At 40.4% G+C, this 27,946-nt stretch overlaps 1 protein-coding gene across 2 annotated transcripts in view; it reads right to left on the bottom strand.

Annotated features, from left to right (window-relative positions):
* Positions 1 to 27,946, bottom strand: part of LOC104643098 (alpha-synuclein) — a 72,674-nt gene that overhangs the window by 37,188 nt on the left and 7,540 nt on the right. For both annotated transcript variants that reach the window (XM_075751614.1, XM_075751615.1), the window contains 2 exons: positions 26,900 to 26,941; positions 17,231 to 17,376 (listed from right to left, as the gene is read on the bottom strand). In XM_075751614.1, the coding sequence (XP_075607729.1) occupies positions 17,231 to 17,376; positions 26,900 to 26,941 (188 nt within the window). The remainder of the gene's footprint in view (positions 1 to 17,230; positions 17,377 to 26,899; positions 26,942 to 27,946) is intronic.

Raw genomic sequence — 27,946 nt, 5'->3', positions numbered from 1 at the left:
ATATGTGCTATTTTTTTTGTGAAGCACTTCTGTGCAATGCTTGACCAAGCATTAGTTCATATATTCACAGTTGAAGAACCAGTTTCCCTCTGACAAGAACATCCTGATCCCTGGCTTTTTTACTTCTGAATCTTTTTACTAATTTCACAATTACATTAGTACTGATGATCAAGAAGTAGAATAGAGTATTAAGTAACAATCTGACCACACACCAAATTATCTCAGATTCTCAGATGTTCAGTCTCTGCACAGTCTCAAAAAACAAAACTGTTTATATGGCATAATTGAGTATTGAAAGACCAGAACAATCTTGAATAGATAGCAAACACCAAGTAAATGTAACACAAGTTTTTCTGTTTAGTAGGTTTGATTGACATCATCCCTTTCTGTCTTGCCCCATCCTCCTTCCTGTACTCACCCTCAAAGAGCATCAGTCCATGCTGAGGTAGACAAGAAATCAGTAAGATAAAAAACCCACCAACTTACTGTCAAAGGAAGTAAAACTCAATTGCCACCTTTGCCCAGCTGCCACCATACCAGCCTTACCCTCTCGTCTCTAATAAATTCTAGTTTCTTTCAAATCATGCCAATCTTCAAGACATACCAGGTTGATCAAAGAAACAATGGTACAAGCTGGAATTAACAGCTGACAGGCTCAAAATAGCCCTTCATCATGCAGCCATAGAGACATATCAAATGGGACCAAGGGATGAATTTAACAGACCCCAACCACATTCTTGCATGCTAAGAATATGATGTTATTTGCTGCTTTGTACTATTTGGTTGTTATCCACCTATTGCTTGATGTCTCTGGAATGGAGCACCTGCCCAGATGACTTGTTCTGACTCTCACAGTAGAGAAGACAACACTCAAGATGCTATGCAAGAACAATACAAAGAACAACAAAATACTTTCATGTCACATTTTAAAGCCAGAAAAATTACATATCCCACTTATTTCCAACCTGTAGACTTTCTTCTAATCATTATTCAATAACACCTTGTGGCAAAACTCTCTTTTTTGTTTGTCAAGGACAATTACTATCATTTCTTTCTTACATACAACTTTACAAGATGATGGTTGATATTATTAACAAAAATTTGAATACTGTGACATGCATTGCTCCAACAGTAAAAGCTAAGCAGAAACGAGTCACACATGTTCTGAACACAGTCAAAAAAAAGGGCAAAAACTCTGTATGGAAATATCCCAAGGACTGGCTTAACAAAACTATGCACTCATTGTAGCAATCTACATAGAGACATGACTGAAAGCGTACTATATATCAGAACAACTACAAAACAACATACTACAGTATTGCTAAATACTGTAGTATTTAGTATTGCTAAACAGTGTAGTACCACTTCATCAGTTATGCATATACAGGCACACCTGTGTATGTAGTTTATTAGATTATATTATCAGTAACCCCATTCACTTCTGCTTGTTTTTCCTGCAAATACCTGTCAAATGCTGGAATTCTTCCTTACTTCCTGAGCAGTCCCAGTGACTGCAGTTCAGTTTACCTCCTCATCAAAGCACTATTGAGCAGCTGAAGAATGGAAGTGTCTTACCATTGATGTGCTTCTAGTTTTAACATTAATGTATTAAAGCAATTAAGCCTGTCTAGCACTCCTGGACAAAGATGATCACAAGTAGCAGGCACTCAGGCATAAGCACGGGGGTTTTTTTCAGTGAACACTTCTTTTGCATGCACAACCACTAGCAAATGAGAGTCCCAAGTTTTCCCCAGTGCCAGTCCACAGAACATGCAAGTGTTGGACTCTGGTCTCTCGCCCTTTGATTTTTGGACTGAAGCAGGCCGTGCTTCTTGAGATCCACAGTTCAATTCATGAGCCGAGAGGAGCTTCTTGGTCAGGCTCCTTGACTCCTAAGCTCACGTAGCCTGGATCCCACTAGCAGACCTTACAAACTTCTGTTAGTTACTTGCTCCAAAACAAGCAAGAAAACTTCATGCAGTGCCTCATTGTGAGGAAGACAGCTGCTCTGATGCACAGATAAACGGGATTTCCGCATTTCTCTATCCCCACCTGTCAAATCAGTCTCAAACGGTGACACATGCAGAATAGCATTTTGTGAAAGCGCAGTGCATTCTTCTATCAGAGAGGGCCAGTGATCAACATAGTCAGGTGTTTTGAAAGACAGGCCACGATGTCTGCAGATGAGCCAGCTAGATTCCTTCCCCCCCTCCAGAAGAGATTTAAAAATTAAAAAAACCAACACAAAAAACCAAAACACCAATCCAATGCATCTTCTATCAAAATCTGAAGTTACATGCTTACAAGTAAGGGACATAACAGACGAGATATTGTAACACACGTTCTTCACTGATATATTCTGTACAGTAGCTTGAAACACAGTCATGATTTTAACTGCTGCATTGAAGTAATTTTTGCAAGTAGGGGACAGTTCATGTCAAAACAAAAATTACAAATGATTTCGAGTTTTCTTCCTTCTAAAGAAGCTTTAGTAAATGCTATGACGGGTGTGTTTTTCTCCCTGAATGCCAGATATGCTCAGCCAAATGTCAAGAAAAGCCCAAAAGTCAAGCTGAAATCTTACTTCTCTTGGACCATCACTATTAATAAAGACACCTCTACCCAAACTAGATCTTCAGTATTTCCTGCATAGCCACACTAGACAAAAATCATGTACCTGTTTACACCTCTGCAAGCAAGCTAGTATTCAATAGATTTAAATAACTGAAACTGAGTATTAGGGTAATAAAAAGCCTAGTTTGACTTGTACATTGATGATTTGTAAGAAAAGCAGGAAAGCATCAAATCAGTTCCAGTCTCCTACCAGTCTACCTGGGAGGTCAAGGGCAGAAAGTGGTTACAGCTGTGGTATACACACAAACACACACTCCTGAAACAGTAAAAATGGGTAAGAGGAGAGACAACACTTAGAAGGACGTTCTTTACACTTTGCTGAAATTGTTGGCTTTTCCTTTGAATGTCAGTATCATGCCCAATGATGGACAATCACTCCCCTTACCATCTGGGAAACGGTAGATTAATGTCTACCAATACAAGGTGGTCATCTTTCCTTTCTCAGGATGGCCACAGAGATCACGACAATGGAACAGGGAAGATAATAGCACAACATGACCTTGCACTAGACTGGTGGAATAGCTGGTCAAACACTATGCACTGCACCCCCATGCAGACCAAAAGGACAGTCCTCCTCCACAGGACAAGGGTGTTTGCAAGAGAGACTGACCTAAGGCCCAGTATGAACAGATTTTAACTCACTGGAAATTTTAGAAGGTATTTAGATTTTTTTAAAACTTGGATAATTAATAAACATTTATTAAGCACATAGCTGTAGATTTTTCTTAAACTCATTAATCTTTCAAAATTACTTTTCTCCATCCTTCACATATGCAAACTCATTCAAATACCAGATCGTCAGAATCTGACTCAGTTAAATGCATGACAACCCTTTCTTTCTCCTTGGGGTAAGGGATACTAATTAGGTGAACTAGTGGCATGTCAGCAACACAGAATCTAGCAATACTTGGACTGATGTGATGGTTCACACACAGCTCAAAATACACTTCAGGCATTGAAGGGTGGGACAGGAAAGCAGTAGAAGAGGACATGACATAATGGACACTGTACAAGTCCTTTCAGATAAATTGCACTCTTAGCTGAATCTGTGTCCCTGAAAAACAATCACTCAAAGCCCTGCTTTTCTAAACGAAGTCAGAACATGGAAAAACTCCAGTTTTAAGTGTTAAGATGTAGTACTCAAAAGTAATCATCACTGATTAAGTTCTGCTCCAATTAAGTCTCCTGGGGATTACCAAGAGGCTCACCATTAGGACTGATGCAGAGTGGTTATAAAAAAGGAATCTGAAATGTAATCTCTTCCTCCCATAGGATTAATGTTAATGACTGATGTTCACCAAAAAGGCAAAACATCAGGCTGAAACATTCAAGTTCCAGGGCAGCTAGACTTTAGAGCCACTCTTTTCCTAGCAAAAATTAAGCAGCTAGGGGTAAGAGAAAAGCAGAATCCATTGCACATAGTGTACCACAGGCTGAACCCTTTTTCTTCCAAGTTCACAGCAGTCCAAGATCAGAAGCAGAGATTTCTGGAAGGGGGAGCTCTGTGCCAGCATCCCATACCCCAAGGAAACAGGAATAAGAAGTTGCCTCGTGGTGCTTGAATGTTAGGGGAATAAGAGAGCCGCCTTCGCTCATGCATGGCCACCTTACACACACACCCACACACACCCCCCGCCCCCCCGACCATCAGAACTCCCCTCTCCTATCTTTCCATCCTTCCTGAACCCACCCCCACCATCTGCTTTGGCTCCACAAAACAGACTTTTGCTACCTAGAGGATGCAGAGAAAAACCTCAGAGCATTTCAGAGGAGACAGCAACACCAGGCAAGAGAAAAGCCTGTTGTTGCATCTCCTAGAACAGGAACGCATACTTCTAGATTTAAAGCTACTTGCCTCCTGCCTCTTCTTTCCCCCAAGGATATTTTGGTAGTAACTCTTCGGTTACCACAGGCTGAAATGAATAAGGGGTGGTAGAGGTACAAAGAAGCATAAGACCACGAACACCAAAGCCCTGTCTAGAGACTTACTCTAAACACTGTTGAGAGCAGACTGGCTCACATTCACTTAAATGATTCAGGTACTTTCAAAACAAAAGGAAAAGCTTTCTTTCTCTCAAAAAGTTGTTAAAAAACAAATCAGTGTTCAAAAGCCAAAAAAGACCAGAAACATTACAATTCCACAGACATCTCTGACCAGGTCCTAATTGTCTGTTCACCTTCCCCCTGAAATCAGGGGAGCCTTTGACAGAGCATCCACAGCTATCATCAGTCTCTAGTGAAAGTTGCATAAGATACCTGAAACAGGAGCAGATTCTGACATAAGATGCACATTACAACCTGCAAACTTTAAACACAACACCTGACATAAGGGGAATTTTCTTTCTGATTTTTCCCTGTAAAGGATATCAACTAAATGGCTTTAATACCTACATTTGCAAAGCTTATCAGAGAGAAGGAAACAAACCTGCATTCATCAGTGCTTTAAGCACCCAGCTACTGCAATAAAAGTTACTGACTAGCCTTTGCACTGCCTTTGCAAACTTCAGGTGCCCTCACCTGTTCAGAGCTTTCCAATTAAAGCACCCTCAGAGCTACCAGCAGGCATGGCTTCAATGCCAATGATTTTGGAGACCTCCAGGTCTAAAACCTACAACTTTTGATACTGTATCCTGGCATCTGATTTGAGTTACTGCCAAAGAGCACAGTGGAACTGAGGTGTTTAATATGGTGATAGCATAAATTTCAGATTTGCAGAGAGAAGCAGTGATAGAGTTAAAAAGAAAACTGTACCTGCCAGCTAACCTTGTTTTCCTTTCATTAACACAACTGTAATCCATCTGAAATAACAGTTACATACTTGGCTTTAACAATTAGCACAAAGAATACACTACCAGGCTAACAAGATTTACCAGCAGAAACAAGGTGTGTCAGCAGCTTTCAACAGCATTTTGTCAATGGACACTGCCACGATGGGTCTAGCACCATCTGTCCTGGTTAAATTAGTTACCTTTTTCTCAGGCCAGTTTTAAATCCCAGATACACAGACAAAACATCAAGTAACTGAATGCCCTTAACAGTCTGTAGAACACAGTAACTTAGAGATGACAGCTTGATGAGCTATGCTCACCCATTTTATTTCAAGTACGATCAATAGTTCATGTTCTCTTCTCATAGCCAGCATACAGAGATGAATTGCCAAGCATGATTCTCCTTCAGGAGGCCAGCATAGGCTTCTGTTTAGCTGCTTCCCTTCCCATTATGTACCACACAAAATCTAGGGCATAAAAGTGAGCTAAAGAACAAAGCAGCCAGGAAAATATGAACAAACAAAACCACTATCCTCATCTTAACTGTCATCAAGGTGTTTATACCACTCCACAGATTACAAAGCAAGGTCTTAGCTTTGCTTTTTAAACCGGTTTAATTACTTCTCCCAGCCTCCCCTGTTTCTCAATTTGGGCAACAGCAGGCATTTACAACAGTCCAGCCAGCCACATTATAAAACACACATCTGAAATGAACCTCAGGGAAAAATCTGCAGAGAGAGCTAAGACTTAAAACCCTCATCTCGTAGATGCATAGATGGTGTGTAGGAGGTGGAAAGAAGCACTGCTAAATCTGTTACCTTTCCTGTGAATGATGAGCACACCACCCCTTCCAAAAATAGAATGAGAAGGAAACATTATGCTGATGGCCGTGAAAAGCAAGTTCACTACTCTGGTTTAGACAGCAGATCAGATGTATGTGAACACATGCCTTCCTTCAAAGCTACTAGAATGGCTATTACTTATTTTTTAAAAAAAAAGTAATCACATGAAATTTATTGGAAATAATGATGTTTGAAAAAATTCATCCTTATTTCAAAAAGCTGTTTTATAAATTCCAAGCTAACAAAAAGGAAACCACCGACATAAAGCTCCTAGCAGAGTTTTCCATCTTCCACCTGTTGGTCTGACAGGTCTGTCACAACAGCCATCACTAACCCCTCCTGCCCTCACCCTTTAAATTTCTGCTACACAAATATATGCTCATAACAGGACAGTACATAGCCCCTCTCCAGGCTGTGCACAAGGAAGAGTGTTCAGCTGCTAAATGCATTGGTCCAGCACCACCAAACACAGCAAATGCACTTCAGACAAATTTCTAAGACCATGGTGGGGATGAAGAGGGAGGAGGAAATATGTCTGAGGATCTATGTGAAACACATTCATATTTACATCACCTTTCCAGTGACTTTCCTCTTGACCTGTTGGAATAATTTTCTCCAGAGAGGGAAATTAATTCAGCCTCCAGCTCTGTTTGATCTCTGATCTTTCTCTACAAAATCATTTACATACAGTAAGTCTATCTGAACTCTGTCAGTTACATCTTGAGGGATTTGTAAGATGAAATATCACATTCACAAAATTAAATGCAACCCAACCATTAAAACTGATAGTACTAGGAATCTGAAAAGAAGCTTTTGTTCATATCAACTACACAAAGCATTAGCTAAGTCAAACAGGGGTTAAACAGCATCTTAGCCACGTAAGAATTGCACTCTAATATATGCTGGATGTTAAGTAATGAAGTGTTTGATATCACAGCATAATGTTGTTATTTTTAATTGCCATAAGTATATTCATTAGGCAAGGCATAAGTGTTTCATGTGCACATCATCATCTATAAACTGTATTAGGGATATAAACTGCATTAGGGAGATATATTCTACCAAACTGGGGTTTCGGACAGTTCTAGTGACTGCATACATGCTTAGAATTAAACCACTCATTTCAACATCTTTAAAGTATTAACCGATTATATATCATTAGCTTAATTATAAACACATTAGAAGCCATCAGAAACTGGTAGCCAGTTCTAAATACTAGAACTGCAAACAGGTTTTACAGCTTCCAGCCTCCTTCCTGAAGGCTCATACAAAATTAAGAAAAGCTCCAGGTCTTAAGCATTCTCTACCCTAGCTCAGTTGCCCTTGTAATTTCCTTCCCCAATCATCTTTTGCATTTGTAGCTGTAAAAAGAATTTTCTTCAGATGTGATAGTTTGTTTCAACCACTGGCATCTTCCCTTCTTCAGCTTGAAGGGACACTCCCTGTTAGAAATACTGTCTCTGTGGATAAGAACACATTTCTCATGAATGACACCCACCCTGACACCGTAATTCAATTTTTCACACCACTCCAGGGTTCTGCACATCTGTTTAGACCAGGCTGCATCCTTTGGGCCCTAAAGCCATCACAGGGAATTAGTAAGAAAAAAATTCCACATACCTTCTTTACATATAATAGCACATAAAGAAATGATTGCATTTTGCAATGCAAAGGTTGGGAAAAAAAGCCTCGAGCCTTTACTTTGTGCCATAGCCCCAGAGAAGAAATACGTGCTGCTGATGTGACACTGTCAGGGTATCAGCTGCTCTAGGTGATGGCCCCTCCACACAGGATGGAGCAGGAGGTGGGACGGAAGGATTAAGCAGTCTCAAAGGCACAAATCCTGTTTTATGTGTTTCTGAAGGAAGCACAGTTACAGACTGCTCCTCTTTCTGTTTGTAGCCAGCCTACTAAGCAAAAGGGCAAAAGAAGTTCTTTATTGGCTGTGTGTCCTTCATTGTGACTCTTCTGACCCAAGCCTGGCAAGCCTCCTGGGCACGTGCTAACAAAGCACAAGCAAACAGCTCTGAAAGCTAACACCAAAAGCTTGGAGGGCAATCAGTATCTCCAATACATTTCAGAATCAGGTTCTGTGCCTGCTTCACTCTTGCAAAAATCAGGGGGTTTTTTTAGAGGACAACTTTAGCAGCTTACACCTCCAGTTTCCTCACAAGGAATATTTTGCATTAGACAAGCCACTGGCAAAGTAAGGTTTGCAATCTAAGTTTTCAGATGTACGCGAGACATTCAATGTAGCTTTCTCAGGCAGTAACAAACTCCAGTCTCCAGATTGTTTCAGAAGCTTCTGAAACAGTGTCTTTGAGACAAGTACTTAAAAACTGAAAAATTATTACCAATAATCCCTACACAGGCCACTTAACTTCCTCTAAGGGATAGATTTAACACAGCTGAAAGCAGGTGAGAGTGAGACAGTTTAATGATAGTTTACTGTAGAAAAGATGAGTCATCTCTTCTCTTAGTTATGTGCTAGCAACTTTGAAGAAGTCCCAGGCATCCACAGGTTATGTAAAAGCTTATGTTAACACAGATTCTTTAGGAAGTTCTATCAGTGGTCAAAATAGCCACCCAAATGGCATATATCATATGCCACTAGTATTGGCTGATTATCACTAGTCCTCATACAAACTTCCTTTCTACTAATAGTAGTAACAGCATTGCTAGTAATTAGGTAATCCTAACAAAAGCATTCTGCCTTCCTTCTTTCTTCCTCCCTCACCTCAACCCACAGGTGGGTTTTTTTGGTTGTGTTTTGTTTTGTTTTGTTTTTTTTTTTTTTTTTAGGAGATGACATTGGATTGATATTCTGAAATTAGAGATTAACCTATTTCTCCACAGAGAGGTATTTCCTCCATGCTTCAGTCCTGAATCATTTTGAAGTTTATACAACCCTCATCACCACAGCAATCCAGGACTTCACTTTGCCACTCATACCTATTAAGCATCCCACTGCAGCGCTTTGCTGAATAGAAACTGGTAGACAAACACACACTGCAGTGCTTTGCCAAAATATCACTTAAGCACCATAAACTTTCATAGCTAGCTAAAAAAACCTGCCAGCTGCCATGTTTGGCTTTTACAATATCAGCAAATGGCACCAGCTATCATCACAAATCTTCTAAAGATAAGGACTTCCAGATAGGCACTGAATGAATCACATTTAAGCTCCTTACCTTCCAAGGCTTACACACTTCATCTTGGCCAGCAGAGGAAAGGAATGCTGAAACATGGCAGAAGATGCTATGGAGACCATTATTGTAACCCAATAATATTTGCAAGCTTACAAAACCTGTACCTTAAGTTGCACAAAAATGCCACTATTAAGTTTACCCAACTATCATGGGTTACATAAAACTATTTCCCATCTGAAACAGCCGAATCTTTTGCTCAACAGCAGGCAAGAACAGGAATAGTTGGCATGAATATGAATCATCCCCAGATGAACTTAAACATATTCCTCTCAGCAAGCAGCACCTTCCTGAATATTTAACATGGGATTGGCAACTATTTAAAGAAATAAAACAAACCAAAAACCCCAACAAACATTTCTGTCAATGCTGCATGAAATGCCACAGATGGATGCATAGGAAAGACTGGGACACTGCGAAACAGAATCAGTCCCACGATAGCCTGGGAGACTTGCACAAGAATGCAATGGCCATACACGGGGGAGACAAACACAGCGGCCTGGAATGTGCTACAGGGACAGTATTAGGTTAGTTAAAAAGGAAATTGGAGATGGAGGGTATAGGAGGTGGAAGGGAGACTGCGGTAAAGAACACAAGAGGGAGGAAAAAGAGCATAGACTGCAGACAAGCAAACACTTAAATGCAAAAATCAGTCTCCTAGTAAAAGGATGGGGAGTGTCTTTTGCTTGCATTCCAACACAGAGCATTCATGTAGGATTGCAATGCAATTTCACAAGTCTACTGACATTCATACCTCTGTACAACCTAGATGATTCCTGAGCTTTCCCATCCAAAAAAAACCCATATGCACTGTCATAAGGGGGAGATTTGACTGTGTACATAAAGCAGACTAAAAAACTTAATATCATCTACCTATGGGTACCTTATGGTCTATAATAAATTAGAGTTTTCTGTTTCAAGAAAATGGATTGGCTTTACAGAATTTGTTACAGATGTTTTAATATAACACACCATCATTAATTCTGAGACCAGAAAGAAAGGCCCTACTAAAATACATCAGTCGAGCTATGCTATAATCAAAGAGACATGACAGTTCTCTGACAGTTCCACTTCCTTCATGAATTCAAAGAAACAGCTAACAAATGCTTTCTCTTGAGGGGTCTTCCGTGATTCAGCTCCTGAGCAATGTGGATTCCCTAATGGAGAATCTCTCTCCTCATTCTTCCACTATCAGTCCATCTACATACACTAGAAAAAAGAAACCTCGCTAATTGCCGCTAAATATCCTTTCTGTTTTGCAGCAGCCACTCATACATTATTCATAGATCAAGAAATAAAATAGCAAGGGAAAAAGTAAAACCTATCTCAAACTATGTGATCTTCATGTAGCATGATTTAAATAGAAATTTGAAAGCAGGTATTGTCTGATTCATGTTCAGTTGTAACTACCTGAGCCAGCCTTCTCCTATACATCATTTAAATCACTTTGGCTTCCTTGAGGAACATTTATTGTCTGCTAGTTATTCTACCAGAAACCACAGTATGCAAGCTTTCCAAACCACTGCTGTAATTGTTCCTACAGACCAAGCAACAGCATCACATCAGAACCACAGTCGGGCTCACTCTGAACAACCAAAAATCCCACCCTCTGCATTGCACCACAAGGCAGAACTGGCACTGCTTGGCTTGAGTGCAGTGGGTTAGACCTCTGGCTGCTTGGCAGGCTTGCTAGGGATCTAGATAACATGTATTTAACCATGAACTTACCGGTTCGGTACTGTGACCTTATATTACAGCCAGAAATAGCAAGATGTAGTTGAGGAGGGCAGTTAGATGTTGCTGCACCTTTGCAGCCCGTTTGCTCTAGGGTGTCAACAGGAAAGCATCAACTCCAGAAGTTAATTGGGTGGAGGATATTTCTGCATTTGCAACAGCTGAAGTCTCATGTAACTCACAACTACTGTCCTGCTTTTCACTGGGACATCAGCTGGCTGATAGCATAAAATGTAATGAAAAGGTAGGAAAACTCCCTAACTCCCTTTCTGAAGTAGTAAGTTGGATAGCTCTGCTCAGTAGCTTTTCCTCCTTTGTGTTTCTGAGCTAAGCTTTTCAATATTAATCAACTCACCTACAGACCAGAAAGAAGGCGAACAGTGATCCTTCAACAAGGGATCTCTACTCTATGTAGAGTATACTGAGCGTAAAGATGGTCAGAAAACTAGGAGATATTCATATTCTTTCAAAATGCATGGTTTCACCTAAACCAAGATTTTGACATGATCAGACCTATTTCTGGAACTTTACAAAAAATGCATTAAAAAAATCAGTTTTAAAAAAGTTTCAAGACTTTTCCATGTGGCATGTAAGTATTATGGCACAGTAGGAAATAAAATATGCAAAATATATCTCAAAAAGATAGAGACAAAGTGAGAAAATGCCTATTTGAGCTTTTTCAAGTACTAAGCAAGGCATTTATATTGTATGCAGGTAGCAAGGGCGCTACTAAAACTGCTGGGGACTTTATTGTTAAGCATTTAAACTTCAGGGAATGCTACAAGACAACTTCAGTAAAAGCCAATGCCAATCCTAAGTTTCTAGTTATTTCCACATAAGATTTCTACAGAAGGATTTCTAAACAGATCTCTGCATTTTTAAAATGCAAAATGTAAAGTGCAAAAGCAAGATTTCATATTCAGCTTTTTTTCTTTTAAACTACAGTGGTAATTAACACTTTTTTTGGGAACACTCAGGAATCTTAGTTTGCAACAAGACAGAACAGAAATCTTTGAAAGATGAGATATCATTTGTATTTCAAAATTGGCATTTAATAAAGTAGAAAAGAAACCTCCATTCTGCCACTGGAAAGGAGACGAATCTTCAGAGGCATTTACAGGATTTCCATTCCTCCTCCCAGTAAGATTGCCCAAATGAACAAATAACAGCTGGCTGGAGTACACTGTGATACTTGTATCTTAATCAAAACTGAGTTGCTCTCATTTCAGCAAAATTAAAAGGTGTTTCATCATGCCTTTATTCTCAGCAGTGCACAATGTCTCATGGAGCCTCCCTGTAAAAAAGAGCAAAAAGGCTCCTATTGGTAGATTTGATTATGGTGATTCCCCAAAATGAATTCACCCTGGCTCTAAGCAATGTAAAATGGCAGAATTCAATTGTTCATAAGACTAGCTATTCTCACCAAGAAAAGTAATAATACAAGAAATACTCTATGGGGTTCACGGTACTGAATATTTATGCTAGGACAGTGTTTGGCTTCTAAGTAGTCCCAGGAAATGCAGGCTGGGATGGGGGGAAGAAGATAAGCAAAGTTACTATTGCTTTCATTCTTCTAAATTATTTTTCATATTAAATGCAATTAACAAGGGCTTTTAGTTAAATAATATTTTCTATGGAAAAAATGCCTAATATCTACATCGACAGTCTTCCCACTTACAGTCATCTTTTTCCCTGAAAGTCTGGTAATTAAACCAATGAGTTTATTACCTGCTCTGTAAGTATATTATCTATGTTATCTGCCACTAATTTTGTGCTTGTGTTTACAGTGCTATTTACTGTATACGTTAAATTAAGAGACCCTCTAGAAAGAAAAAGGATTTAGCGCATATAGATACCAAACATAATACATACAGATCATATAGAGCCTAAACATAGTAAGGATAAGGCCTGCTACTCTATTTACTTTAGTAAAATTGTCAGTACAGAAAATCTAACTACATCTTTGCATGGCACTCAAGTACCTTGAGGTTTCAGTTTAACTGGGGATTTTGGTGCTAGAACAGTATAAATAAAATTATTCACCATAAAATCATAGATCTTACCAACAGATTTATTCTTGAGATGGTAGAGAACCAAATGACATGAATTTAGCAAGGTCAAGAACTTCAGTTATTTACCTATCTCAAACTAAACTTCATAATCATATTTTGTTCTCAGGCAATATTATAGAGTAGATATTCACTAGCTAGTATCCATCCATACTATCTGGATCTATACGCTCAAGCTGAACTGAAAATATTGAAAATATTTGAAAATTCAAAGGATTTCACTGCTTTAACTTAGAAAAAAACCCATGTTCATTTCTACAGTAAATGTAATGATTATTAATCTTCCCTTTTTTTTGAGTTGATTAATTTAGAAGCACACTCACACTGTACACAGAAATAAAACTTGCACAGGCACAGAATAAATTCAAAACAAATGTTTTATCTGTGTAACCCAGTACTGCAGTTTATTTTCTTCTCTTGAGAGAGAAGAAAGCATGAAAAAAGAGAAGCAACTTCTTTTCTGCTTCCAGGAAGAGTCCCAATGATTACAAACAACAGCATTACTGTGGCCAGATTTTAAAATTAGGCTCAAATTTACAACTAGTTTATAAAGAGTTACTCCATTTTTAATAGGCTCCATGGTAAATGCTAATGTGCATTTGAAATTTTTTTTTTTTTTTTTTACTAGATCCATGCTGGCAATGCATGAAAGAACTGGTGGAATCTAAATAATCTTAAGAATTGGTTCCTAACTTATTAAAACCCTACCTGCAGTATGTTAACCCTTTTACAATGAATAGAAGCCTACCAGCTGCCGCTGCCCTTGCTGTGTTAAGCAGTGAGTTTCTGCCAAAGGGTAAAATCCCCCGGGGGCAGTCCTCAGACAGGCACTGTCAAGCCAGCCCTATCACTCACTAGTCTCAGCTGTCACTCCACTTACGCCAGCTGCGGCGTGGGTAGCTGACAGCACGGTGTGACAGCAGCCCTCCAGCCTGGCCTCAGCTGGATGGCGAAACCTGCTCTCCATGGCCCAAAGCACACCAATATTAAAGGCTGCACCAGGCAACCTCGGACAAACTTCTTGAGAAAGTGTGTTGCCAAGAATCTACTTAATATTTCCTTTGCATTAATATTGTTGTATCCACAGGTACAGAAATGTTACAACTGTTCTCAACGAGCTGAAAGTCAAAACCAGACTTGTACCACGGCACAGGAAAAATTCCAGTCACCACACTGCAAGATTACAGGCTTTCACACAGGTGAGCAGATCAGTAGTAGCTGATCCCAGCAATCACCATTAGTTTAGGTGGGCTCCCAGACACAGGTTTGGAAGCAGCTGATCATATTTATTTTGCAGGCCTGTAATTGATGGCAAATCAGCAAACTCTTCCAGTTGCACAGAGGCTGAGCCTGTGGCAGTTCACAGAATAATTCAGGTTGGAAAGGGCCTCGTGAGGTCACTGTTTGCTACGTTCAGTTGCAGGATTTGAACTCAATTATGCAGGCCCATGTGAACTGGAGAAAATAATTTGTCTCAAGTTTAGAAGGCAACTAACATAATAGATTATTGGCTAATGCCTTTTAGTCTTCTATGGAAAAAACAGTCTGTAATCATTCTTCTGTCCACTTTTAAGGGATAAGCTTCATTTGCAGTTCCCTGCCAAATCCCATCACTTACTTACACTGTATAAGCAAGGTAAGCGATATTCTTGCACATGGGATACACGGCCATTTGCTTTAGGACAATCCCAAATAGATGTTTATAGGAAGAATAATCTGCCAAGGGCACTGCTACCCATGCTCAAGCTCAAGGAATGAATTTGCTAGTTGAGGTCTCTTATTCACAGTATAAAGTAGAGACATCACAGCCTTAAGAGACATAACCTTATAGAGATAAACAAAGTTACATTGATATTTTGATTGTATGCCTGGTCGGTACCTTCTCTTATTTCAGAAAGACACATCTTGTTTCCTACAAGGGACCCGTGTCCCGCTGGTATTCTGAATACCCACACCTGATCCTCACCCAATTGTCAGCTTACCTGGAAAATCCAAGCAAAATCAATCTCACTTACCTCTGAACTGCTCAGAAATGCAGAAATACTAGGTTGCAGAATACCTTTACATGATTGAACTTTGATGTTAACATTTTTGAAATGGCTACTCATCCCTTGCAAAACCAGTAAGAGACAGAGCAGTCCGTTAGGAGCCGTACATACTAACCAGCTAGATGGCGATACTGCGTAGATGCCTGAAAATCTCAACCTAAAAATATCAGTATCAAGAATCAAATGAATGGCTTTGCATATCTGAAGAACAAAGCACCAGTTCAGAATAATGATGCTATTTATAGAGTTGTAGAATAATATGCATGTACATTATGGATGTTCTTTAATTTCACAGATGTTATTTTATTCTGTTGCAGCCATCATGACTCATATTTAAGCTTTACAATATACAGAACAGAATTAAATGAAAGTCAGCAGACATTTGCTTCATACTTTATAATTACAAGGATCTACGTGTATATATTAAGATAAAAAAATATTATGTACTTTAGTATTGACCATACCTAATTGCATATTACAGCAATGACAATTCTTATGACACTGAGTAAAGGATTCAAAGACCTGCGAACAGAATATTCTCAGCATAAAACTACAAAAGAGCTTTAGCAGAAACTAAGGGTATACACTACTGTGGCCATGCCATACTCGTGTATCCCCTGGCAGTTCATTAGATACTCGATTTTATAAATCTTCAACATCACTTTTTCAAAGGACTATGGCCACAGCAAAAGCAACATTCTACTTATAGTTGAACAAAAAAAGGACTAAAAAGACCCCCAGGAAAACTGCTTTGAAAGAGAAAACAACTGTTTCTGAGATGTTTTCAAGACCAATCCACCACAGTGGAGTGAATGCCTACCACAACATAATACCCCTTTTTTCCCCCAAAACTAAAGCACCAATAGGATTTGTCAGACATACAGGAATACACTTCAGTAACAGATAAGGACAAAAAAGAGGTTTTAAGGATTCCATTTTAACAGCTTCTCTGCACACTAACTGGAAATAAGATACCATGGAACTTCTTCATGCTAAATCCACATGACACCCCTATTTTTGTGCAAATACTAATATTCCTCATAACCCTATTTTTTCCAACATTTAAGCGTTCATAGGGAAAACAGTACAAAAGGATATATTTGTCTCTTCTGGGTTATTTTTGTCTCCAAAAAACACTAAAGACATTTTGGAAAGCATCATTTCCACCAGCTATCTGGGGTCACTTTTCACCTAGTGTAAGTGGAAGAATACGACTGCAGTGTACCAATAAAAGTGTAGTAATTCTTCGTATTGTGAAAATACTTAATGTTCACCTTGGTGCTGCAATAAAAATACCTACAGGGTCTTTTATAGGATGAGCTAGAGCAGATTTAATCTGAAGAGTTCAGAATAGTTTGGAGGCATTTATGAGTTCATGTCACTATATTCATGGAAGACAGTGACCCTCCAGCTAGATCTTTACTTTAGATGCAATGTAGCTAACCAGTCAGTGGATTAGTACACAAACCCTTCTGCTCTTCATCTGCAGAGGATATAAATTGTGCTGTTAAACCTGAGATTTGCTGTTCGACCTTTCAGCTCCAGCAGGTTGCTCTTCAATCCCGAGTTATTCAGAAAAATAATTATCTTCAACTGCACAGCAATCCTACAGCTGCTGGCCCCCACTAGAGGCTGCTGAGTTCAGAATCACCACATCACACTTTAAACAGTGGTCCAAATTCGTTAAGACTTTTCGGAATAGTAAGGCTAGATGCTCAATCCTACTCAGGTTCCCAAATCCTGCAGGTCCCTCAAAATACAAGCTACAAACAGCAGATATATTCTTTGCTGTTGATTTGTTCAGCATAACACAAATCCTGGACTCATACCGCTGATAGACACAAAAGAAAACACTCCATCTGCCCTTCAGTTCAGAGAGACCACTCATTGCTCACTTGTTTACCTGGAATAGACAGTAAACAAACAAACCTGTTTGGCCAACTGATCCTTCTTCACCAAGCCAGTGGCTGCAGCAATGTTCCCTGCTCCTTCCACTGTCTTCTGGGCCACCGCCGTCACTCCTGTCACCACAGCTCCTCCAACATTAGACACTTGCTCTTTGGTCTTCTCAGCCACTGAAGAGAAGCAGAAGATGGGGGAAAAAAAAAGTCCAACACATTATTGCTCTAGGAGCTGTAAGTTTTTCTGAGAATCATATCTGTCACTGACAGCCCAACATCACAAAGAGCCATAAGGCCGTTACACTTTGCGTACCCCAAGTGGATCTTAAGAAATGAGACTATCCATCTGGTAACACTGGAGCAGCAGAGGTAAAAATAAGCCTTATTTGCAGCTCAATTTCTTTCACATGAAAGACATCTGACATTTTCATTCATCTCTAGTTGTATTTTAGGGAAGAAAATTGTTACTTAAGGGTCCTTATTATGTCCAACTCACTGTATAATGTACAATAATTGCATTCAATATATCCCAGTTTGGAAATGCATTCCAATTAATCCACCAAACACTTGCTGCGTGTTACAGGGCATGGAATACAAGATTTTTTACATTAGACTCAAAAGCCATTGATTATTCTTTTATTTTTTAAAAGATACTTGATTAATAGGTAGACCTACTGTTGCTCAATTGGAGAATTTAAAATAAAACCTTTTAGCTGATTCTCTGAGACTTCTGCCCCACTGCTGATGCACCCATCTACGACATACTAATCTACAAAAAGACTGAATGCCGAAGATGCCAAAACAAACTGGATTAATAGCTAACTTCCAAGCCCCAGGGAAACAACAACTCATTTAGCCTACATATACATCAGCAGTTGCCATTCCACCTTTCAGAATATCACTGGGTTCTTTCTGCTCATTCATCCTCAAGGGCTCTTTCTGAAAGCCACTTGTGCTACAGTGAAACCAGTCTAAGAAAAGAGATGGGATGACTTCATGCCTTAAAGTTACACAGCCAGATTTTCGGCAAAAAAACAGGTTTACTCATCTAAACAAGGGATTGTTCTTCAGAAATCCAGCATTAGTTTTGTAATTCTAACTAATCCTGTATCTTCCTTCAGCCCAAATCCCACCTGATCCATAAGATGTATTCCTAGCTCTCTTTGCACCCTTCATGAACACGGAATGGATTCTGTTTGGCAGACAGGCCACATTTTCAGAGACTTGTTTGGGAAGCGCATATGAAGAAAAGACCTTCTATGGATAAATTAGAATTCTCTAATTCCTTACATAAAGGCTATCAGCTGCACGTATCACAGGGCACGCAGCATAGATTACTATGCTTGACATTAAATAACAACAAGTAGGAAAAAGCTGGAAAGGTAAACAATGTACCTAATACATGATTTTTATTAAAGACCCAAATAATAAATATCTGTTGACTGAAAATGGAGGCAGGTCAATTAACACTCATTCTAACTAGCTTAAAGTGAAAAGTTAGGAACCAATTGAGTATTATGTCTATTATGACCAAAACCAGGAGCTTTCATTATAAAGCAGGACAACAATGGACTATACTTTGTCTGAAACCAGAAACAGAAAAAGTCTGCTCCAAATATCTTCCAACCTATACATGTTAATAAGATACAAATTCACAACAATTTTCATCATATCCATCTAGTACTCTATTGCCACACTTTTCCAGAAAATAAAAATAAAAATCAAAAGTGGGTTTTGCTGAAAAGCAAACATTGCCTTCCTGGAAGGTTTGACATAATGCTAGCAAGCGCAGAAAGACATCTATTAAGATGCCCCATTTGATTATTACCAGCTACAGACTACAAAAATCTCTGCATTCTACACAAAATCCTATATAGGAAGTTTTTCTACTTGTTCTTGCAAACAGATATCTCAAGGTGTGTGCCCTAGTAACACACTGTATCTTCCAAGGAATGTTAAGATCTGATTGTCCACTGAGTATTTCAGAAACAGAGTACCTTATGAGATGGAAACTTTTTAACACTTATATTATTTAGAATGGCAACAAGAAATCTCAGACAGAGACAGGTAAAAAAAGTAGCATCTTGCAAAAATATGTTTTAAAGTAATACTCTCCAAGAAATTTAAAAAAAAGAAAAAAGGAAGAGCCGTGTTTTGGGCAAGTTTCAGTATTGCTTAATTTTTCCTCTGTCTCATTCCTTTTCTGGGAGAGAAGGAAAAAACCCAACAAATCCAATAGAAGATATATAAATCAAGATCCTTTTTATATATGTTTTCTTCCATTAATTTTTTTTGTATGGAATTGACATACACTGTTTTGAAAACTCCCTTTTCCAAACCATGTTGGATGGCAGAACATTTAAAAGAGACAAATTGAGCAGGCTTGAGGCTGCCAAAGGATCACATGCTCAGCTGCTCCCTTCTGGTAAAGTGGTGCATGGTTGCACTGTGTTCACTGTCAATAGTCACAATTAGTTTTATTATCTCAAGATCTTAAAAAACTGCACCTCAAAAGCAAAATATCAAGAAACAGAGTGAAACTGGGTGCACTGTGGATGCTGCAATATAAACCACCTAATTCCCGATGCCATTATTAAACCCACATTTCTCAGGCAATGTTGTCACGGCAAGTATGACCACCTACCAAGAGCAACTACCCAGTGGCTGCCGTTGCCACTACTAGAGTGTTTTGGGAAGGCTCTGCCTGAAATCTGTTTTCTCCTCCCAGAAATACATTATCCTAGGAAAGGCTTAGTATATGCAAACAAAACAAAAAAGCAAACCATCAGGCCACTAACACCATTACTGGCACAACAAGAAGATACCTGATAAAAGTAGTAACAAAAGCAGTATATTTAAGATTACTTCTATTTCAGACATAGCCTAAGAAAGCTGACACAGGACACACCATGAAAGATCTCTCATACACTGATTCAGAAATCAGAGCCATGAAGATAAATCCAGCAAACTATACACGTAGCACAACTTGCAAAAGCACTCCTACTAGTAGGAGAAAGTTGTCTTTCATGTCTCTAAGGAATACCTAAACACCAACAAAGTCCCTGTTACCACAGTGACTCTGTAAATAAGTTCCAGCCTGGTGACCCTTCAGCTCTGAAATCCTAGCGACAGAAGAAAAAACAAAATAGGTTTCCAATCTCATGTATTTTATTGCTTACACTAAGTAGTAACAGGGGAAAAGCATTTAGCACACACAAAGAAATCAGTTCAGAATGCAGGAGGGTGATAACAACTAATTAAATTAATCTGAACACCAGGTTATTTAATGATCTTAACCCATTAAGTGTTTGTAAAGTTGATGCCTGCTTTGCATCGCAGTGCTGAGAAACACAGTAAATCAGCTTCTGCATGGCTCTGCCATGCTATGGCCCGATTACTTCTGTCCATTTATGCAGAGACTGTCCATTCCAGTAAATGATCCTGGCTGGGATGGTGTACAATGACCATGCCAAGGCTAACTTTGAAATTGAAGTTCTAAGACTGACTGTGCAAAATTTATTAGCATTGAAACTTTCTTTTCCCTACTTATTATAGACAACTGGGTAACATATGGTATCAATGTGAAACCTTTGGAGCAATGCAAAATGAGAATTAGTTACTCTCAATTTTGAACAATAGCAGTACATGAAAACCACAGGATTGCTCTGGATTAATGAAATTACTCTTACTACACTAAATACACTTTTGAATATGTATTTCAGACAGTAAGGTTGCCTTAGGTACTTGAAGAAATCATTTCCCAGCAAGATCACAGAGCAGATCCTCCTGGAAACTATGCTCAAGGCACATGGAAAAGAGGGAAGTGATTGATGACAGCCAACACAGCTCCACTAAGCACAAATTGTAACTGACAAATTTGATGGCCTTCTATGACAGGGTTACAGTATTGGTGGATGAGGGAAGAGCAACTGACATCATCTACCTGGACATATGCAAAGCATTTGATACTGTCCCTCACAACATCCTTGGCTCTAAATTGGAGACACATGGATTTGATGGATAGACTACTCAATGGATTTTTCCCCTTGTGAGACCTCACCTGGACTACTGCATCCAGCTCTTGGGTCCCCAGTACAACAAAGACATGGAGCTGTTGGAGCAAGTCCAGAGGAGGGCCACGAAAGAGATTAGAGGGCTGGAGCACCTCTCCTATGAGGACAGGCTGAGAGAGTTGGGGCTGTTCAGCCTGGAAAAGAGAAGGCTCCAGGGAGACCCTAGAGCAGCTTACCAGTACCTGAAGGGGGCTACAGGAAAGATGGAGAGGGACTGTGTACAAGGGCACGGAGTGACAGGACAAGGTGTAATGGCCTTAAGCTGAAGGAGGGTAGATTTAGATTAGATATTAGGAAGAAATTCTTCACTCTGAGGGTGGTGAGGCACTGGAACAGGTTGCCCAGAGAGGTTGTGGCTGCCCCCTCCCTGGAAGTGTTCAAGCCCAGGTTGGATGGGGCTTTGGGCAACGTGGTCTAGTGGAGGGGGGTTGGAACCTGCCCATGGCAGGGGGGCTGGAACTAGATCATCTTTGAGGTCCCTTCCAACCCAAACCATTCTATGATTCACAAAGAAGTCATAAATACATCGGGGGTTCTTTAATCCATACAGTTTACTATAAGATACCTAATGTGGTTAGAACAATCACATCAGGCATAACAATGACTGAGAATGCCAAGAACAACAAAAATGATCAGATTAATTAAGCAAAACACTTGACTATGGTTCATAACTGTTGATATTACGTCTGCTTCCAGAAGCTGAGTCCAGATATATGGTTGAAGTGTCAAGGGCTTTTTGCCCCAGTCTTTTATACAACCAGTGCTTTACTTTGATTATCAGGAGATTGACTGTAAATATTTCATCTTTGATACTGTACATTTCTGGACACTTATCCCTGGGAGATAAACAAGATGGATGAACTATGCGTTTACAGTCAAAGGCCAGCAGAGATGTTAGTTAGGCAGGCAAGTGAGATACACAAGCTAATGCCCCATAAAACCAATAAGCAAAGCTGCTTCATCTTCAGAAGTTCTGAGAAAGGGTGACCTGACAAATAACATGCTCACCATATTCCTGTGAATCACAGCCTGGTATCCTCATTTTACAGTGTCTTGATGCCACTAAATCTGGAACAATCAGGTCATACTTTGTTTAAAGCAAGAAACATCTCGGTCCAGTACTTCCAGGGTTTGGAAAACAACTGACTGAAAAGCATATTTAGCTGTTCAGCACTTTGAGGTGTGCCAGCTCCCAGTCCCTTCACAAGCAAAGAGTTTTAAACCACAAAACCACTCAAAAATAGCAAAACTAGCAAGACCTTGGGACTCAGATAATAAGAAAGGACTGACTGCACAACTGTGAACACACACTTATTTTGATCTGTGATTCTAGTTTGCATTTGACTGTCTCCAACCTCTTGAATAATTTTTATTCACATAACAAAAGGTGTTATTTCACCTCAGGTTTCACATGCTATTAACACCTTGCTGCATCATAAGACCACCAGAACTGGCAAATGCCGAAGTAGGTCTTTACAAGTGCTCTAAAAGGCAGTTTTGTCACAACTTTAGTAGTGTTGATTTAAATGGATTTGATTTTTAAGACAACTTCACTAGCATTTCTCAGTGTCTTCATATTATACCTCACAGCATCACTACTGTGAACCAAAATCTGTTTTTATCTACCTTCTCTGCTTGCCAGAACAACTCTTCATAGATTTGCAATTTTTTATTATTTTTAAAATGTGTCCAAGCAATTCCTCTGTTCTTACAGTACCAAGCCTATACTGTTTCATTTTAGAAACCATGCTTTCTGGATTTTGCTTTAGGTTTCCTTTTCCCACTGCCACATTTCAACCTGTATGTCCTCTATTCATTTTCCATTTTCATTCAACAGCCAAACTCCTTTCAAACAACTTAACAGGCCAGATGGAAGCAAACTGTGGCACAGTACCCATTATTCCCAAGCTTTGGGTGTTTCACTTTGTGTCACCCATTTCCTAAAGCAGGAGAGGAGCGACCACTGTTTTGCCTAGAATTCCCAGTAACTTTTCTGGATTTTCTATTCATAGGCACAGCACGTAACAGATGTGCTTTCCTTATGTTTGGCTTTGTAGTCAGTTTTGTATCTTCCATAACAAAATTTAACATCTTTTCAAACCTGTCAAAAATTCTATTCATCTACTTAATTTCCTGTCTCACTACACATATTGCAATCAAAGATAGGTATTCACAGCATTCAAGATCAGCTGTTTCTCTCAGGAGGAGGGAAAGAAGTTCCCGACTAAGCTAACCTATTGCAGCATCACAGTGCTTCAGCAAGTTTTATACGTGTGCAAATACCCTTGACTTATTCTAACACAGAGCCCAGCTTGGTGAACATCACCCCTATTAACTTGCTTGATAGTGCTGTCAGTTGCTGCTCCCACATCTGTGATGAAATTGGATATATGTGCCTCAAATCTCATTCTGCTGCAATCCTCTATGGGTTATAGTAATGATCCCTCTGAATATTTCTCTTAATTGAGGTCCAGCAAACTGAGATTTCAAACCTCAAAACAAAAACACGCACGTTTAGCCTGAGGCTAAACTCTGAAGGACTATCACAGATGTCCTGTTCAATTTTCTTACTAAAAATACTCTTGACTGAGTTAATCATTTATTTGGGTTGTGATACTAAACACTGCGAAGTTAGTTTACCTACAGTTGTTTATCCTTTGCATTGGCTTATGTGAGCACAGATAAATGATACAGTGCCTGTACACACAACAAAAAGAAAGAAGAAATCCTTTTCTACTCCCTTATTTGATTTCTAATTTCTTAGGGGAAAAACACCTTAAATTTCTTGATCACACATTTTCTTCACATCTCCAGAAATCCATATTCTACAGCAGAAAATTACACATTCTATTCAATGCACTATGATCAGCTGAGGTTTTCTTGCACTCTGTAGAGATCGAAGACTTCCATTCATTTTGCCACTTACTACAAATTATTAGTTACTGGTTTCTGTTCATACCTAAAGTGATCCCTGCAAACAAATTTAAAAATGCAAATTTACTTTTTCAGTTTAGAAATGCTAACGTGAGTATACATGCTCAACATTAACTTCAGTTTGAAAGCGCTATTGCTCCCGAGACATTAGGCAGTTCTAAAAAACATTTCCAAACTCTCATAACTGACAAATTGAAATCAGTTTATCAAAACTCTGAAATGCGTTTCTTTCCTGTAAGCTATTTCCCTTCTATCTTCCCACCCAACCAGCTCTAAGTGGGACACATTGATGAGTCACAAGAATCTTCTAGGAACGGAGGGAATGATGGGGCACATCCACGCTGCAGTGGCAGCAAGACTGTGGGTGCAGCAAGCACACCTTCTCTGAAACTGCACTCTCTGTGTGTTGTTGGAAACAGACCTCAGGCTGGAATGAAGAACCACTAAGAGCACAGATGATACTCAGATGTTAGGCTCACATGGAATTCTCTGCTGCCACAGATGTACCAGTTTAAAATCCTCTCCCATCAGTCCTACCAGCTTATGAGCAAAGATGCATTTTCCCCATTGTGACAGGTGAATCCCATCAGGCCATAGCATACCTTGTGTCTCAAGATTCTTCCATGGTTATAAAAACCAAAGCTCTGTCAGACACATCAGTCCTGGAGCCAGATATTAATGTCTTTGGTATGCCTGTTTCTTCCAAAGTCTCTCCCCATCACTAGGGGGACTGAGGAAAATGCTACCTGTGCTCCTGAACCTTTCAGCAGTTTTCCTAGGGCCCTGCAATCTCTTTTGCTTGATCTTTGACTTCTTGTTGCAGCATTATTAGTACCATACAGAAGATCAGGAGTGGGTAATAGCCCAAAGGCTGTACTAAGCTCATCAGTGGCCTGGCAACATCCCTGACTGGGATGGAAGCAGCAAACTTCCCTGAAAAGAGTGCCCAGTCTGCAGATGGGTGGCTCCATTCTGCTCAGGAGGCAGCCACCAATGACCATAACTCACCACTGCAACTTCTCAGCATTGGTCTTAATGCAAGTCTTGTTGCAAGGGGTGGTTGATGTGCTCTTGGTGAGGGTGCTTACACAGGTTCCTCCTTTTCTATCCCATCACGCCCTTCATCTACCATACCTGGACCCTCAAACATATCCTGTACAGGTGTCAGAGAGGGTAAGGAGGGGTTCCTCTCACAGCTTTGCACAGTAACCTGCTTGCACCCCTCCCTGTCCCCCATCACATTGCCTTCCTCCTGGCACAAACCAGATCCCAGACCTACCTTCGAGGTGGTCACTCTGAGCTGGCTGCTGTGCACCAGAGACGGCAGAGCACAGCTCCACGGGTCCACCTCCTCAGACTCTGGGATGCTCCTCAGGCCCAGGCAGAGCAGCTCACGCACCACGTCACACCTCCCGCAGGCGTGTGCGCTATCGCCCTCCACCTCGGAGCGTACCTCCGCACACACCCCGCAGCCCGGGTGGCCGCCCGCTCTGACAGGACTCGGCCTGCGGGACGGCAGCGGCCGGGGGAGGCTCCCGCCGGTGTAAATCACCCGCGCGGACGGATGCGGGCTCCGCCCCTTGCCGGCTCGTCCAATCAGCGTGCCCGGGCTCAGCCGCGCGGGGAACGCCCCCTGCCGAGCCGCAGTCTCTCCCCGCTCGCGAGTTCCGCCGCCGCTCGTCAGCCTGGGAACGTCCCGCAGTCGTCACACCGCACGGCGGTGACGCGGCAGCCAGCCTGACGGTAGCTTCGGCAGAACCACGCGGGCTGCAGCCGACGGCAGGGCCGAGTGAGCGACTGCGGGGCTGAACTCCGTTCTGCATCCCGGCTTCCCTGTGGACAGTCTAAAAGACTGAAGCACGGACGCGCCGCTGACGTCGTTTGCCTTAACTGCAAACACTCCCTGTGGTTTTCCCGTTCTACCTAGCTCTTACCGGCCCTACTGTATGAAGGAGGCTCCTTCTACATTATTTTCCCTCCTTCGTTTGTTGCAGCAATTCCCGTCTCTTCCACAATCATCGGTCCTGCCCGACTACCAGCTCCTAAATGAGGACATTAAAGTCCTCTGAGGTACGGGCAGGTCCCTCCCCACCCTGCCTTCCCCCGTCCTCCTCCAGCGGCATTCCTCTCCTTCGCTCCCACCTCCACATCCCACTTTTCTGCCTCCTCTGATCACAAGGAGACAAACCTGGGCATCCAAGCCAGGCTTTCAGTTTCCATAGGTCGAAGTTCTTCATAGCAAAAAATAATAAATATATATATATTAAGAAAGACTTCACTTTTTCATGCCAACTAGTTTATAACTTTCCAGCACAGAATATTTCACCTTTGGCAATAAACAAACAATAGAAAGACCCTTGATTTATCTCCTTCTACAAAACCAACTTCTTTCCTTCTGTTTAGGAATCTGGTTTCATTAGTCTCCTGGCTCATACTAGTACAGCTTGACTTTTTGATTCAAAAGATCCCTCAAAAATAGGAACAACTATATTAAATTTACATATTTGATTGTAAAACAGTGCATGCATTTTGACAAAATGAATGTTGCTTTCTGCCTCTCAATTGTCTATGTTTTTTTCAAAATTCATAAATTGGAGTGTTCTCAAAAAAATACACAGAATTTTTAACAGCTAAATGGTTGGTTAATCAAATGCAGGGAGGCAGCTGAAATTAAGAGATAATTGTCTTACCTGTTGTGACACCATGAACGACTCCTTCCTTGGTCCTGGAACCTAAACAAAGAACAATATTAGGTTGAAAATACATGTTTTTAAGTACTGATAAAGACTAGATGGATGATAAAGAGGGATGACTATATAGATTACATATGGTTGCATATAGTATTTCCTAAGATTATTAAAATTAATTTAAGATAATTCAATCTAAGGGAAAGGGCAAAATGGTCAATGAAGAGCAACTGCATGAATGTATATTGGGTGTAGAAAGGTAAATAATACTGGAAATACTTCTGCAGTTCATTTCTTGTATGTATATGTACTGACTGCCTTGCTATTTTCTTAATGGCCGTACTAATTAAGCCTCCCACTTTGCAAACTCACATGGATGACTGCACGGAAACCACGTTACTGTTAACATCCTGAGGAGACCCATGCATGCCTTTGCAGAAGATCAGAGCCAAAGTTTCCACAAGATCCTTAAAATTTCATCTCGCACCTCTTCTCCAGATCTCAGTCTGCAGCGGTTAACAACCGGTTTTTAACTACAGAAAGACCTAGACGTTAAAATCATGGGGAGCTGGTACTGCTAGCCAGATCTAGACAAAAATTAATCTGAAAGGGAAACATTAAGTAGTAGATAGGATTCAAACAGGAAAATGCCATCGGGGTCAAACCCAAGGTCTGCCGCATCCCGTGTCCTCCTTGTCACGGGCACACGTGACAACTTACGTAAAGATTCTGCAGACAGAAACCGAGAGCTAGTACTAGGCTGAGACATAACGCGAGACCTGTGTAAGCAGTGTGACTCTGCCACCCTCAACACCAAACCAGTTTCTGGAACACCTATGTAAAAATACCCTGACTTTTTACCACCCTGCATGGAAGGGAACAATCTCTCCTGTCGTGGATGGGAAAAGAAACAAATTAGCACATATTGCTGTTGAAAACTCCATGGCTTTTTTCCTACCGGAGCTCTACCTGTCCTTTTATAATTTTGCTACATTTCAGGGATTAGTACTCATCTGTGGACTACGATGCTTAACAACTAGCAATTAAGCA

The sequence above is a fragment of the Balearica regulorum genome, chromosome 4, assembly GCF_011004875.1.
Source record: "Balearica regulorum gibbericeps isolate bBalReg1 chromosome 4, bBalReg1.pri, whole genome shotgun sequence".
Classification (NCBI taxonomy): domain Eukaryota; kingdom Metazoa; phylum Chordata; class Aves; order Gruiformes; family Gruidae; genus Balearica; species Balearica regulorum.
The sequence above is the reverse complement of the archived record's forward strand: the minus strand, read 5'-3'. Positions and strand labels throughout refer to the sequence as shown.